We start from the raw sequence: 16008 nt of genomic DNA, 5'->3' as shown, positions 1-16008 counted from the left end.
ACTGTTGGAAAAGCATTCCAGGTGAAGCTGGTTGAGAGAATGGGAGAAGCTCCCTCACGACGCCAGGACAGCGGAGTCAATCACCACCTTCCGGAGACACCTGAAACCCCACCTCTTCAAGGAATACCTGGGATAGGATAAAGTAATCCTTCTAACCCCCCCCTTAAAAGATTTAGATGCACTATTGTAAAGTGGTTGTTCCACTGGATATTATAGGTGAATGCACCAATTTGTAAGTCGCTCTGGATAAGAGCGTCTGCTAAATGTCTAAAATGTAAATGTAAAATGTAGAATGCCAAGAGTGTGGAAAGCTGTCATCAAGGCAAAGTGCGGCTACTTTGAAGAATCTAAAATATATTTAGATTTGTTTAACACTTTTTTGGTTACTACATGATTAAATATGTGATTTCATAGTTTTGATGTCTTCACTATCATTCTAAAATGTGGAATTTTTTAAAAATAAAGAAAAACCCTTGAATGAGTAGGTGTGTCCAAACCTTTGACTGGTACTGTAAATTCTTTTATTAACAACAATAAAAGGGCACACTCATTATGCATCGCCCGATGCCCTGGGTGAGTTTCCCTTTAGGACCAATGGAATGTTCTCAAATGTGCAAGCTCTGCTCACCCCGGGCACGGGCGAACACACCCACAGACTACACACTCTCCCTCCATCATCTGAACCCCATCATCTGTTGCACTCCTGTAGAGAAATTCCATCTCAACCCTCCCTGTGTCCAAGCGGCCACTGCCACATTCAGAAAGATGTCCCTCATCCCCTTCGGGATACTCTCACCGCATCAAATCTCAGCCCTCCCTGCGACCTCCTTGCTGGCCCCCATTGCCCCCAAACCGGGTCATCCAGCTCCCGGATCCAACCTCTTCAACTTGAGGTGCGTTGAGTTCACTTGAACGTTGCGGAACGGTTTGCACTGAACGACACATTTCCCCAAAATGTTCTTGAACAGACTTTGAGGTACATTTGCTCCCGTTCGGTGGGTGTGGTGTGGTGTGGCTTGAAGCAATCAGTGACATATTTAAAGGGCAGTGCCTTTGCTGACAGCATTCCCCAACCCAAAACCCAAACCCCCAGTACCGTTTACATTCAATTGAACGTTCCAGAACGTAAAAACATACTGTACGCAGCCCCGGCCTCCCTTGTGGGGTGGTTTTGCTGTGCCAGGACTACCCACAGTTTAGTTCAACTCAAAGCTGATTGACTAATTATTTTATAAAAAACAAGGGAGGCCATCAATCAATCAAATGCTACGGCAACAACATGCCATACTCTTTTTGTCCAGACAGCATCAGATACATGGGCTACACATACTGAGACAGGGGGGCAGTGTTTAATTTGCTCTGATGATTTCTCGGGTGAGATTCACACACAAATCCCAAAAATTTTAAGAAAGGAATTAAGAAATATCAGAATGAGCAATGTCAGAGTTCAGAATATTAATATATATGTATATAATGGTGTGTATAGACATTATGGACAGTATATGAATAGAAAAGGTGTGTACAGCACTAGTTAAATAGGATGAGCCTTTATTAGAATACAGTATATACATATGAAGTGGGTAAAACAGTATGTAAACACTATTAAAGTGACCAGTGTTCAATGAATATGTACATACTGTAGGTCAGCAGTCTCTAAGGTGCAGGGTAGTGTACCGGGTCGTAGCCGGTTAGTAACAGTGACTAAGTTCAGGGCAGGGTACTGGGCAGAGGCGGGATAGTGGTGACTATTTAACAGTCTGATGGCCTGGAGATAGAAGCTGTTTTTCAGTCTCTGTGACCCGGCTTTGGCGCGCCTTCCAGATGGTAGTGGGTTGAACAGGCCATGACTCTGAGGTCCTTGATACGCTTTTTGGCCTTCCTGTGACACCGGGTGCTGTAGATGACCTGGAAGGCAGGCAGTATGCTCCTGGTAAAGCGTTGGGCTGACCGTACCACCCTCTGGAGAGCCCTGCAGTTGTGGATGGTGCAATTGCCATACCATGCGGTGATACATCCAGACAGGATGCTCTCAATGGTGCATCTGTAGAAGTTCATGAGGGTCTTAGGGGCCCAAGACAAATTTCTTCAGCCTCCTGAGGTTGAAAAGGCACTGTTGCGCCTTCTTCACCACACTGTGTGGATGGACCATTTCAGATAGTCAGTGATGTGCATGCCAAGGAGCTTGAAGCTTTTCATCCTTTCCGCTTCGGCCCCATTGATGTGTTCTCTCTGCTGTCTCCTGAAGTCCACGATCAGCTCTTTCATTTTGTTGACGTTGAAGGAGAGGTTATTTACCTGGCACCACTCCGACCAGGGCCCTCACCTCCTCCCTGTAGGCTGTCTCGTCATTGTTGGTAATCAGGCCTACCACTGTGTGTCGTCTGCAAACTTGAGGATTGAGTTGGAGACGTGCATGACCACGCAGTCATGGGTGAACAGGGAGTACAGGAGGGGGCTGAGCATGCACCCTTGTGGGGCCCTCATGTTGAGTATCAGCGGAGGTGTTGTTGCCTACTTTCACCACCTGGGGCCCGTCAGGAAGTCCAGGACCCAGTTGCACAGGGCTGGGTTCAGACCCAGGGCCCAGAGCTTAGTGATGAGCTTGGAGGGCACTATGGCGTTGAAGGCTGAGCAGTAGTTCATTCATTCTTACATATGTATTCTTCTTGTCCAGATGGGATAGGGCAGTGTGCAGTGCTCTGACGACACAGCTTGGGATGTCGTCTGGGCTGGCAGCCTTGTGAATTCTCTGTATTACCAATGATTATAAAGGCGATTCGGATCCAACCTTTAAGTCATACATTATGCTCCTGGCCAGAGAGGATTGAAGTTCAATATGTAGAAGGCTTATGTTAACTAGCTGGCGTTGCCCATGACAGAACGTTAGTCTAGAGAGCAAGCATTTTAGCCAGGTAGCATAGGACAACAAAAAATAAAAACGTGTTTTGTATGACAGAGTGATAGACCGTTTCATCAACATGAAAGAGAGGAGGATGACATTGCCGTGTCTCTAAGTAGGGTGAATTCACATGCTTTTTCTACTTGCACGCACACACACACACACACACACACACACACACACACACACACACACACACACACACACACACACACACACACACACACACACACACACACACGCACACACACACACACACACACACACACAATATTGAGTTTACGTCGATTGGACAAAATTCTGGTATCTTTTTGGGGCAGCTAGGAAGACATCACTTCCTGTCATTTCTACCAGCCAACGGAAATAGATCACTGAGCAAAATGGCTCAAATGGCAACCCCCTATGTTGAAGATGAATCTGGTAAGGCTAATTTAAATTAGAACTCTAATAAAAGTATTGGTGGAGTGTGAGAATAAATACAGTTTAGAATTACTAACCCGTTTGTCTTTAGGTCGCTTCCCCAGAACAGTAACCCAGCAACGCTCGCGTTATGGCGCGAACAAATTGTCCAAGCGTGCTGCTGCTGGCTAACCAGTTAGCGTAGTTAGCTAGCTAACAAACACAGTAGTTAAAACTGCATTGTTGATTAACGTAGTTAGCTAGCTACCAGATAACTAGCGTAGCCAACGTTACTACTAGATAATGTCTAGTTAATAGCTATGTCTTAACTATATTACGTTAGCTATATGGGACACTGTATTCTGTTGGCTAGCCTAGCCAAGCTAGGGCGCAAAAGTACCTAACTAGTAGTAGTAGCCCTAAATCAGGCTTTAATACACAATTGGCATATACAGCCGGAAACGTGTGCAAAATCGTGTAAATGTTCCTTACAAGTCAGAATGTTGAATACAATTCTGAATCGGGCAGGATGGCGAACAATCCACACATTTTTGTGTGTACATTTTATTTTTTCGGATTTCAGTCTTTAAAAAGGTGTGGATTGTTTTCCATCTTCCCCTTATTCAAAATATGCAATTTTTATTGTCACCATGGCATGCTCGGTGCAATAGCTATTAACGAAGAACCGAATATTCAAAATAAAACTAACTTTACCTTGGTGCCGAACCGAACCATATAACGTTACCCACTGGCTCTCTAAAAAGTCTGGTAAATAATACTTTCCTGTGGATATTTTCTCAAATTTCGAGCAGCTGAAAGACAAACCGCACAAACAACCGGTAGAGTACGTTCAAATGTAATTTTATTCAACGTTCTCTTGTAAGTAACATTTACACGATTTTGCACGTTTCAGGCGTTCCGCAACTTAGAAAATTAATTGTGTACTACAGCCTGATTAATCAGACTACAGTAGCTCAATAATTTACTGTTAAGGAGTGTAGTCCAGCGGTTTTCAAACCTCTCCTCGAGGACCTCTAGACGTTTCACAATTCATAGCCAAGGGATTTAAAAAATATATGTATTTTTGTCACAAAAAAAAGTTCATTTTAAACACAATATACTTGCAGTGAAGCCGCTCAACAGCTACATCACATTAGTCAGCTAACAGCCTCCCATCCAGAGCACACACAGAAGCAACCAGGGCCAACACCCAGCTTAAGGGCAAGTTGACAGATCTCCCACCAGCCCTCCAAGATTCCCCCCACAGTTCCCCAAGAGCTGACCCCCCCCCCCCACAGTCCCCCCCATGCACCAACAACCAACAAAATGAACAAAAGAAAACGGAAAACAACAATGCAAAAAACAAAAGACATCAAGGACAACAAAAAGCATACCAGCAAGAACAACTGATAATATGTATGACTGCATGTATGGCACTATTTACATGTGTGTATGTGCCCATGTGTGCTTTTGAATGAAAGTGTGTGTATATTGCATGTGTACAAACACCTGTACTGCATCAGCCTCAGGCAAACCAGCATTAACTGTAAAAACACTGCCCCTCAGTGTCATTCAAACATACTTTTTGTTATGTTTTATTTTGACTTAATTTTTTTTGACTTATCTTTTTAGTCAAGGGATTGATTATTAGTTGAGAAGTTTTAATCGGGTATGCTAGCTGTGGAATAGTTCAAATTCATGGAATGGCTAGGGGTTCCAGAAGAAAAGTTTGAAAACCCCTGGCCTAGTCAAACAGCATGCTGTGCGTAGCTTTGCACGCTGACCAACGAGAAGTAGGACTATTCCTGATCTGGCACATCTGCGTGTCACGTTTTTTGATATGCAGGGTGAAGTTGACAATTTTGTAATGAAGAGAGCGATCACTTTTACTACTAGCACTGCATGGTTGAAGCAGGAGAAGAGTGTCAACTTCCAAATGGTCTAAACCACATGTATTCAACTCTTACCCTACGAGGTCCGGAGCCTGCTGGTTTTCTGTTCGACCTGATAATGCTTTTTCGTCGATGAGGTTTAACGGCGGTTGGCATCCAATATGTTGCGTTATTGCAACCTACTAGACTGGAGTACAACTCCCTTAGACTTTGCTTGAAAAAATACATAAATAAGCATACCCTACCATCTATTACTACACTCACAACAAAATAAATAAAAATAACACCACCCTACTCCACTATTTCAATCAATTTAGTCTTACCTCAGGCCAACAACCTGAAAGGATGGGACATCACCACTTAACACACCCTGTAACTCTTCTGATGTCATGTCTCACACACCCAAATACCAATCTGCAGCTGTCACCACAACCTCTATTTTCTGTGACTTACATTCCAACCCTGCAGTACAGTTGATAACCATTGCTATAAACGCTAAAAATGCAATCTTACTGAAACATAGATCACTTGTTGGCCTATCCTTCTGTACTGGTACAGATCTACTGCTCACACCACTCCTCTCAGGATACCTCCCCCTTGACCCATCTTCCTCTACTTTCTTCACTGCCTCAGCATATGACAACTTCTGCACTACTCTACCCCTGGAAACCTCAAACTGCCTCTCTCACACGGAACATTTCTGATCCCCAGCCCCATGAGCACCCCTAAAATTAACACATACCCCTAGTTTCCCCAATGGTACACATTCCTTTGTCTCATGCCCTTCTGCACACTTCTCACATTTAGGAACCTCCCTCCTATACACTGCTGCCACATGCCCATAAGCTTGACACCTGTAACAACGTAATGTATTCGGCAATAAAGCTCGTACAGGATAACTTATATATTTCCGCCATTTTTAACCGACTCAAGCTCACCGTCTTCGTCCCTCTCTCTCTTAGACCTCCTCTGCCTCTCTTTTTCCCTCCACTGCACTTCTCCTGACATACATCTTGTCCACTGCACTTCTCCTGACATACATCTTGTCCACTGCACTTCTCCTGACATACATCTTGTTCTTGCCTTCTCAAGGGACGCCATTTAACCGGCTGTCACAATCTCCGTCCAATCAGCACGAACCCCTCGGGATGTAGCGCGCATCCCACTTATAATCCAGCTGCTTTGTCTTGATGTTATTCTTTATCAAAAACTACCGCTACGCTTTTCAATTTCAAACAAGCGCGCTCTTCCAACCACCATCCCTGTGTCGATAGCTCACTGTGTGATTCCTACCTGATAATTAACGGCACACATCTGGTGTCCCAGGTCTAAATGAGTTCCTGATTAGAGGGGAACAATTAAAAAGGCAGTGGAACTGGCTTTGAGGTCCAGAGTTGAGTTTAAGAGGTCTAAACCATTATATTATGAGACGGGTGAAATCCAAAGTTGTGCTATATCTATTTTTTTATCCTTAAAATTGACACCATAGACATATACATCATTCGCACACACACACACACACACACACACACACACACACACAGAGTCAGCTCAGACACACGGTCAGCTCAGACAGATCCAGCTCAGAGGCCCAGCTCATGAGCTCCATCGGCAGCAGATTTGAATTTGGAATGGAAAATAATTGTTTAAATCAAATTTTATTTGTCACATGTGCCGAATACAACAGGTGTAGACTTTACCGTGAAATGCTTTCCTACGAGCCTTTAACCAACAATGCAGTTCAAGAAATAGAGTTAAGAAAATATATACTAAATAAACTAAAGTATTTTTTTTTAAGTAACACAAGAAAATTACATTAGTCAAGGTAATTTGTAAAGTGACTATCCATGCGTAACAGCAGTGTAAAAACAAAGGGGGGAGTCAGTCAGTCATTGTACTTAGTCCGGGTGGCCATTTCATTAATTGTTCAGCAGTGTTATGGCTTGAGGGTAGAAGCTGTTAAGGAGCCTTTTGTACCTAGACATGGTGCTCTGGTACCGCTTGCCGTGTGGTAGCAAAGAGAACAGTATGACTTGGGTGACTGGAGTCTTTTTTTTGGGGCCTTCCTCTGACACCGCCTAGTAAACTCAGCAAAAAAAGAAACGTCCTCTCACTGTCAACAGCATAACAAGATTCAACAACTGAGACATAAACTGAACACGTTCCGCAGACTAACAGAAATTGAATAATGTGTCCCTGAACAAAGGGTGGGGTCAAAATCAAAAGTAACAGTCAGTATCTGGCGTGGCCACCAGCTGCATTAAGTACTGCAGTGCATCTCCTCCTCATGGACTGCACCAGATTTGCCAGTTCTTGCTGTGAGATGTTACCCCACTCTTCCACCAAGGCACCTGCAAGTTCCCGGACACCAATCTGGGGGGAATGGCCCTAGCCCTCACCCTCCGATCCAACCGGTCCCAGACGTGCTCAATGGGATTGAGATCCGGGCTCTTCGCTGGCCATGGCAGAACACCAACATTCCTGTCTTGCAGGAAATCACTCACAGAACGAGCAGTATGGCTGGTGGCATTGTCATGCTGGAGGGTCATGTCAGGATGAGCCTGCAGGAAGGGTACCACATGAGGGAGGAGGATGTCTTGCCTGTAACGCACAGCGTTGAGATTGCCTGCAATGACAACAAGCTCAGTCCGATGATGCTGTGACACACCGCCCCAGACCATGATGGACCCTCCACCTCCAAATCGATCCTGCTCCAGAGTACAGGCCTCGGTGTAATGCTCATTCCTTTGACAATAAACGCGAATCCAACCATCACCCCTGGTGAGACAAAACCACGACTTGTCAGTGAAGAGCACTTTTTGCCAGTCCTGTCTGGTCCAGCGACGGTGGATTTGTGCCAATAGGCGACGTTGTTGCCGGTGATGTCTGGTGAGGACCTGCCTTACAACAGGCTTACAAGCCCTCAGTCCAGTCTCTCTCAGCCTATTGCGGACAGTCTGAGCACTGATGGAGGGATTGTGCGTTCCTGGTGTAACTCGGGCAGTTGTTGTTGCCATCCTGTACCTGTCCCGCAGGTGTGATGTTCGGATGTACCAATCTTGTGCAGGTGTTTTGTTACACGTGGTCTGCCACTGCGAGGACGATCAGCTGTCCGTCCTGTCTCCCTGTAGCGCTGTCTTAGGCGTCTCACTGTACGGACATTGCAATTTATTGCCCTGGCCACATCTGCAGTCTTCATGCCTCCTTGCAGCATGCCTAAGGCATGTTCACGCAGATGATCAGGGACCCTGGGCATCTTTCTTTTGGTATTTTTTCAGAGTCCGTAGAAAGGCCTCTTTAGTGTCCTAAGTTTTCATAACTGTGACCTTAATTGCCTACTGTCTGTAAGCTGTTAGTGTCCTAACGACGATTCATATATGTCTTGGATGACCGGAAGTTTGGCAACAGTGATGTACTGGGCCGTTTGCACTACCCTCTGTAGCGCCTTACGGTCAGATGCCTTAGCAGTTGCCATACCGGGTGGTAATGCAACCGGTCAGGATGCTCTCGATGGTGCAGCTGTAGAACCTTTTGAGGATCTGGGGACCCATTCCAAATCTTTTCAGTCTCCTGAGGGGGAAAAGGTTTTGTCATGCCCTCTTCACAACTTTCTTGGTGTGTTTGGACCATGATAGTTTGTTGTTGATGTGGACACCAAGAAACTTGAAACTTTCGACCCGGTCCACTACAGCCCCATTGATGTTAATGGGGGCCTGTTCGGCCTTGCTTTTCCTATAGTCCACGATCAGCTCCTTTGTCTTGCTCACGTTGAAGGAGAGGTTGTTGTCCTGGCACCACACTGCCAGGTCTCTGACCTCCTCCCTATAGGCTTTCCCGTCGGTGATCAAGCCTACCACTGTTGTGTCGTCAGCAAACGTACTGATGGTGTTGGAGTCGTGCTTGGCCACACAGTCATGGGTGAACAGGGAGTACAGGAGGGGACAAAGCACGCACCCTGAGGGACCCCAGTGTTGAGGATTAGTGTGGCAGATTTGTTGTTGCCTATCCTTACCACTTGGGGGCGGCCCATCAGGAGGTGCAGGATCCAGTTGTAGAGGGAGGTGTTTAGTCCCAGGGTCCTTAGCTTTGTGATGAGCTTTGTGGGCATTATGTTGTTGAACGCTTCCTTTTTCCTTTTGTCCATTTGGGAAAGGGCAGTGTGGAGTGCGGTTAAGATTGCGTCATCTGTGGATCTGTTGGGGCGGTATGCGAATTGGAGTGGGTATAGGATTTCCGGAATGATGGTGTTGTGAGCCATGACCAGACTTTCAAAGCACTTCATAGCTACCGACGTGAGTGCTACGGGGCAGTAATCGTTTAGGCAAGTTACCTTTGCTTTCTGGGGCACTGGGACTATGGTGGTCTGTTTGAAACCATGTAGGTATTACAGACTCTCAGGGAGAGGTTGAAAATGTCAGTGAAGACACTTACAAGTTGGTCTTCGCATGCTTTTAGTACACGTCTGGCCCCGCGCCTTTGTGAATGTTGACCTGCTTGAAGGTCTTGTTCACATTGGCTACGGAGAGCGTGATCACACAGTCGTCTGGAACAGCTGGTGCATGCTTGCTTCAGTGTTGCTTGCCTCGAAGCGAGCATAAAAGGCATTTAGCTCGTCTGGTTTATTGATTATTGATGAAGCCAGTGACTGATGGGCTATTCGCCTCAATGCCATTGGATTTATCCCAGAACATATTCCAGTCTGTGCTAGCAAAACTGTCCTGTAGCGTAGCATCCGCGTCATCTGACTACTTCCGTATTGAGCGAGCCACTGGTACTTCCTGCTTTAGTTTTTGCTTGTAAGCAGGAATCAGGAGGATAGAATTATGGTCAGATTTGCCAAATGGAGGGCGTGGGAGAGCTTTGTGTGCATCTCTGTGTGTGGAGTAAAGGAGGTGTAGTGTTATAAAAACATTTTTAAAAAAAAGTTGTTTAACCTCTCTAGGGCCAGTGGGACGATTTCGTCCCACCTACATAACAGCCAGTGGAATCCCGTGGCGCGTTATTCAAATACCTTAGAAATGCTATTACTTCAATTTCTCAAACATATGACTATTTTACACCATTTTAAAGACAAGACTCTCGTTAATCTAACCACACTGTCCGATTTCAAAAAGGCTTTAAAACGAAAGCAAAACATTAGATTATGTCAGCCGAGTACCCAGCCAGAAATAATCAGACACCCATTTTTCAAGCTAGCATATAATGTCACATAAACCCAAACCACAGCTAAATGCAGCACTAACCTTTGATGATCTTCATCAGATGACAATCTTAGGACATTATGTTATACAATACATGCATGTTTTGTTCAATCAAGTTCATATTTATATCAAAAACCAGCTTTTTAAATTAGCATGTGACGTTCAGAACTAGCATACCCCCCGCAAACTTCCGGTGAATTTACTAAATTACTCACGATAAACGTTCACAAAAAACATAACAATTATTTTAAGAATTATAGATACAGAACTCCTCTATGCACTCGCTATGTCCGATTTTAAAATAGCTTTTCGGTGAAAGCACATTTTGCAATATTCTAAGTAGATAGCCCGGCATCACAGGGCTAGCTATTTAGACACCCACCAAGTTTAGCCCTCACCAAAGTCAGATTTACTATAAGAAAAATGTTATTACCTTTGCTGTTCTTCGTCAGAATGCACTCCCAGGACTTCTACTTCAATAACAAATGTTGGTTTGGTTCAAAATAATCCATAGTTATATCCAAATAGCGGCGTTTTGTTCGTGCGTTCAAGACACATCCGAAAGGGTAAAGAAGGATGACGCGCCCGACGCGTTTCGCAACAAAAAAATTCTAAATATTCCATTACCGTACTTCGAAGCATGTCAACCGCTGTTTAAAATAAATGTTTATGCCATTTTTCTCGTAAAAAAAGCGATAATATTCCGACCGGGAATCTGTGTTTTAGTACAAAGGGAGAGAAAATAAAAACATGGGGTCGCCTCGTGCACGCGCCTCAGTCTCATTGTCCTCTGATAGACCACTTACCAAAGGCGCTAATGTTTTTTCAGCCAGGGGCTGCCTCGACATCATTCAGCTTTTTCCCAGGTTCTGAGAGCCTATGGGAGCCGAAGGAAGTGTCACGTTACAGCAAAAATCCTAAGTTTTCAATAAAAAGAGTCAAGAAGCCCAAGGAATGGTCAGAGAGGGCACTTCCTGTACAGAATCTTCTCAGGTTTTTGCCTGCCATATGAGTTCTGTTGTACTCACAGACACCATTCAAACAGTTTTAGAAACTTTAGGGTGTTTTCTATCCAAAGCCAATAATTATATGCATATTCTAGTTTCTGGGCAGTAGTAATAACCAGATTAAATCGGGTACGTTTTTTATCCGGCCGTGTAAATATTGCCCCCTAGCCCTAACAGGTTAATTATTTAAAAAGATTTCCACTCTGGTTGCACATGTAAGATGCTGGTAGAAATTGGGTGAAACGGATTTGTATGTCTGCATTCAAGTCCCCGGCCACTAGGAGCGCCGCTTTTGGATGAGCATTTTCTTGTTTGCTTATGGCCTTAGACAGCTCGTTGAGTACGGTCTTAGTGCCAGCATCGGTTTGTGGTGGTGAATAGACTGCTACGAATAATATAGATGAGAACTGTCTTGGTAGATAGTGTGGTCTACAGCTTATCATGAGGTTTTCTACCTCAGGCGAGCAATACCTTGAGACTTCTTTAACCTCTATGGCCTAGGTGGGACGCTAGCGTGCCACCCGTGGTGCACTCCATCAACAGCAGGTGCATTTCAAGAGCGGCAAATTTGAATCCAAATAAATGTCAAAATTCAAATTTTTCAAACATACAACTATTTTACACCCTTTGAAAGATAAACATCTCCTTAATCTAACCACGTTTTACGATTTCAAAAAGGTTTTACAGCGAAAGCATAAATTTAGAGTATGTTAGGACAGTACATTTACAAGAGTTGTGTGTAATGTTTTGTCAATTCAAAGACAGGGTCACCAAAACCATAAAACCAGCTAAAATGATGCACTAACCTTTTACAATCTCCATCAGATGACACTCCTAGGACATTATGTTAGACAATGCATGCATTTTTAGTTCTATCAAGTTCATATTTATATCCAAAAACAGCGTTTTACTATGGCATTGATGTTGAGGAAATCGTTTCCCTCCAATAACCGGCAGTCAAGTCAGCGTCACAAATTAAATAATTAAAATTAGAAAACATTGGTAAAATATTATATTGTCATTTAAAGAATTATAGATTTACATCTCTTGAACGCAATCAACTTGCCAGATTTAAAAATAACCTTACTGGGAAATCACACTTTGCAATAATCTGAGCACTGCGCCCAGAAAAATACGCGTTGCGATACAGACTAGACGTCATGTTGGGGAGATCTAAAATCGAAAATACTATGTAAATAATCCATTACCTTTGATTCTCTTCATCAGATGTCACTTCCAGGTATCACAGGTCCATAACGAATGTAGTTTTGTTCAAAAAAGCTCATCATTTATGTCCAAAAATCTCCGTCTTGTTAGCACATGATCTAAGCCAGCCGGACTTCTCGTCATGAACGAGGGGAAAAAATATATTTACGTTCGTTCAAACATGTCAAACGTTGTATAGCATAAATCATTAGGGCCTTTTTTAACCAGAACATGAATAATATTCAAGGTGGACGAATGCATACTCTTTTATAACGTATTGGAACGAGGGTACCCAACATGAACTCGCGCCAGGTGTCTAATGGGCCATCATCGTTCCATGGCTCTTGTTCGGTCAGATCTCCCTCCAGAAGACTCAAAACACTTTGTAAAGGCTGGTGACATCTAGTGGAAGCAATAGGAAGTGCCAAAATATTCCTCAGCCCCTGTGTTTTTCAATGGGATAGGTTTAAAGGTAATACAACACATCAGGTATCCACTTCCTGTCAGAAAATGTCTCAGGGTTTTGCCTGCCAAATGAGTTCTGTTATACTCACAGACACCATTCAAACAGTTTTAGAAAATTTAGGGTGTTTTCTATCCATATGTAATAAGTATATGCATATTCTAGTTACTGGGTAGGAGTGGTAACCAGATTAAATCGGGTATGTTTTTTTATCCAGCCGTGTCAATACTGCCCCCTAGCCCTAACAGGTTAATATTAGACATCACGCACCAGCAGTTATTGACAAATAGACACACACCCCCGCCCCTCGTCTTACCAGACGTAGATGCTCTGTCCTGCCAATGCACGGGTAACCCAGCTAGCTCTATTTTATCTGTGTCGTTGTTCAGCCACGTCTCGGTGAAACATAAGATATTACAATTTGTAATGTCCCGTTGGTAGGATAGTCTTAATCGTAGATCGTCCAGTTTGGTTTCCAATTATTGCACTTTCGGCAATAATAAGGAGGGTAGTGGTGGTTTACCTACTTACCAGCGAATTCTTACAAGGCACCCCGCCCTCCTCTCCCTTTTCTCTTGTCTTTTCTTCACGCAGATGACAGGGATTTGGGCTGGGTCTCGACTAAGCAGTATATCCTTTGCTTCGGACTCATTAAACAACAACTTTATGCAACAACTGTTAGTGCATCACATCAATTCGTTCTTCTAATCAAACTGAAATGTATCGGAGCACAGGTATCTTGGTCATGTATTGAATCGTCTTGAAAGGGAAACATGTACATCCCTAGACAGTATATGTTTAGCATTACCGTCTATGAGTGGGCTATAGTAGTAGCAGCAGCAAGTGGCTCATTTGAAATGCATTAGCTAGCTAGCTAAATCTTTCTAAGTTACCTATAGTCTCTACAGTAATGTTAGCTAGCTAGCCAGTAATCCAGTGTCAATTTGGCTAGCTAGCGACTAGAAAACATTCAATTATGTTAGATTGTTCTCGGTCCTGTTCTTGCTAGTTCCGATGCAAATGTGGCTAGCTAATGCACTGTAGTAGAGCAGTGCTGGAGCTCTAAGTCTTGGACCAAAAGGCTTCTAAACAGCTTCTACACCCAAGCCATTAGACTGCTGATCAATTCATAAAAATCGCCACCGGATAATTTACATTGACCCCCCTCTTGTACACTGCTGCTACTCGCTGTTTGTTTGTTACCTATGCATAGTCACTTTGCCTCCACCTACATTTACAGATTACCTCAACTAGCCTGTACCCCTGCACACTGACTCGGTACTGGTGCCCCCTGTATATAGCCTCGTTATTGTTATTCTTATTGTGTTACTTTTTATTATTACTTTTTATTTGAGTCTACTTGGTAAATGTTTTCTTCTTGAACTGCACTGTTGTTTAAGGGCTTATAAGTAAGCATTTCACGGTAAAGTTTACACTTGTTGTATTTGGCGCATGTGGCAAATAAAGTTTGAATTTATTACATTTTTATTTGTATATTGTTGTAACACACACACATATCAATGTTTTATCAAGCCTGAGTCGACCAGCTGAGCGTAACACATTAATTGGTACAAATGTAAATGCATGGTTTTCCGTGAATTTGTAATATTTGCTCATGTTTGCTCCTCCTGTTATAGGGAAATACATTGCTGCTACACAGCGACCTGATGGAACCTGGAGAAAGCCTCGGAAAGTGAAGGATGGTTATACCCCTCAGGAAGAAGTCCCTGTGTAAGTAATTCTACCTGACAGTGACCTCTGTCAAGTCAACCTTTATACTAATTTTGTATTTATTTTGATAGAAGCCTCTGCTGTAAAATGGTTGTTTCCTATTTTCCTTTCTGCGAATCTGTCTTTGTTTTCAGCTACGAGAATAAATTTGTGAAGTTCTTCAAGGGCAAGCCCGACCTGCCACCAGGTATGAGCCCCGGAGATGAGGCCCAGGCAAGGCAGCAGCAGCAGGGGATTCCCGGCATCGCAGAGAGTGAGACAGCTGGGCTTTCCAAGACAGCCAAGCGAAACATGAAACGCAAGGAAAAGCGCAAGCTGCAAGGCCCGGATAGCAATGTGGAAGCACTTATCAATGCTGTTGAGAATGTGGCGATTGCAGAGGGCGGTGACAGTGAGATGCCTACATCTAACCCAGCTGAAGCTACTAATGACCCTTCAGGAGCAGCAGCAGAAAAGGCCAAGAAGATCAAGAACCTGAAAAAGAAGTTGAGGCAGGTTGAGGAACTGCAGCAGAAACTGGACTCTGGGGAGATCAAGCAAGCTACAAAAGAGCAGCTGGATAAGCTTGGGAGGGCCAAGGCCATACAGGACGGGTTGCTGCAGCTTGAAGAGGATTCATGAGATTTAAAAGTTTGTCAAAAGGGCAGCAGACGAGTTGTGGAAGTTAGACTGTTGGAAAATACAAACACCAAGTTCTTCAAGAAATTGACATTTACAGCTGCATTGATAAGCTTCCCTTGAACATTTTTCTGAGGTTTGGTGTTATCAGACAGCCAATCAACATTAACTTTGGCTTTGGAATACCAAGTGTACATAAACCTAACACCTCAAGTTATGTTGTTGACAAGAACTGATCATGCTTTCCCACACTTTCTCCAAAACCAATGAACAAACAACAATGAGACAGCCATGTTTTTTTCTCTTCATTTCAAATGTACTTTTAAAACAATTGAACTGATCCCGTATGCTTGTATTGGCTATTAACTTATTGGCCATTCATAGTTGTAATAGCATTTATTTTTGTGCTCAGTATTTTTACTCTGCATTTCTTATCTTTGTTTTTTTACCTTTATCTGTCAAGAGAATTGCATAGATTATTATTTATTGCATTAAAGATACACAAAGCCCCTATTCAAGAGAATGCCGTTTTGTTGACCCATCTGTGCACTGAAATGATACACATTTTCCCAATGATTGGATGATTTGAAAT

At 43.5% G+C, this 16008-nt stretch overlaps 1 protein-coding gene across 1 annotated transcript; it reads left to right on the top strand.

The window, feature by feature from the left end:
* The first annotated feature begins 3155 nt into the window (after positions 1-3155).
* Positions 3156-15929, top strand: pym1b (partner of Y14 and mago B-like). The gene is made up of 3 exons (XM_014136206.2): positions 3156-3319; positions 14705-14798; positions 14933-15929. Exons 1-3 carry the CDS (start codon positions 3280-3282, stop codon positions 15417-15419), a joined length of 621 nt encoding a protein of 206 aa, XP_013991681.1. The 5' UTR covers positions 3156-3279; the 3' UTR covers positions 15420-15929.
* Positions 15930-16008: the final 79 nt, after the last annotated feature.

The sequence above is a fragment of the Salmo salar genome, chromosome ssa13 (genome assembly GCF_905237065.1).
Source record: "Salmo salar chromosome ssa13, Ssal_v3.1, whole genome shotgun sequence".
NCBI lineage: Eukaryota > Metazoa > Chordata > Actinopteri > Salmoniformes > Salmonidae > Salmo > Salmo salar.
This window is presented reverse-complemented; position numbering and strand designations above follow the sequence as displayed.

Coding starts and splice junctions, on each gene's coding strand:
- pym1b (XM_014136206.2), top strand. CDS start 3,280: ATGGCTCAAATGGCAACCCCCTATGTTGAAGATGAATCTG. Junction 3,320..14,704: donor CTATGTTGAAGATGAATCTG/GTAAGGCTAATT, acceptor CTCCTGTTATAG/GGAAATACATTGCTGCTACA. Junction 14,799..14,932: donor CCTCAGGAAGAAGTCCCTGT/GTAAGTAATTCT, acceptor CTTTGTTTTCAG/CTACGAGAATAAATTTGTGA.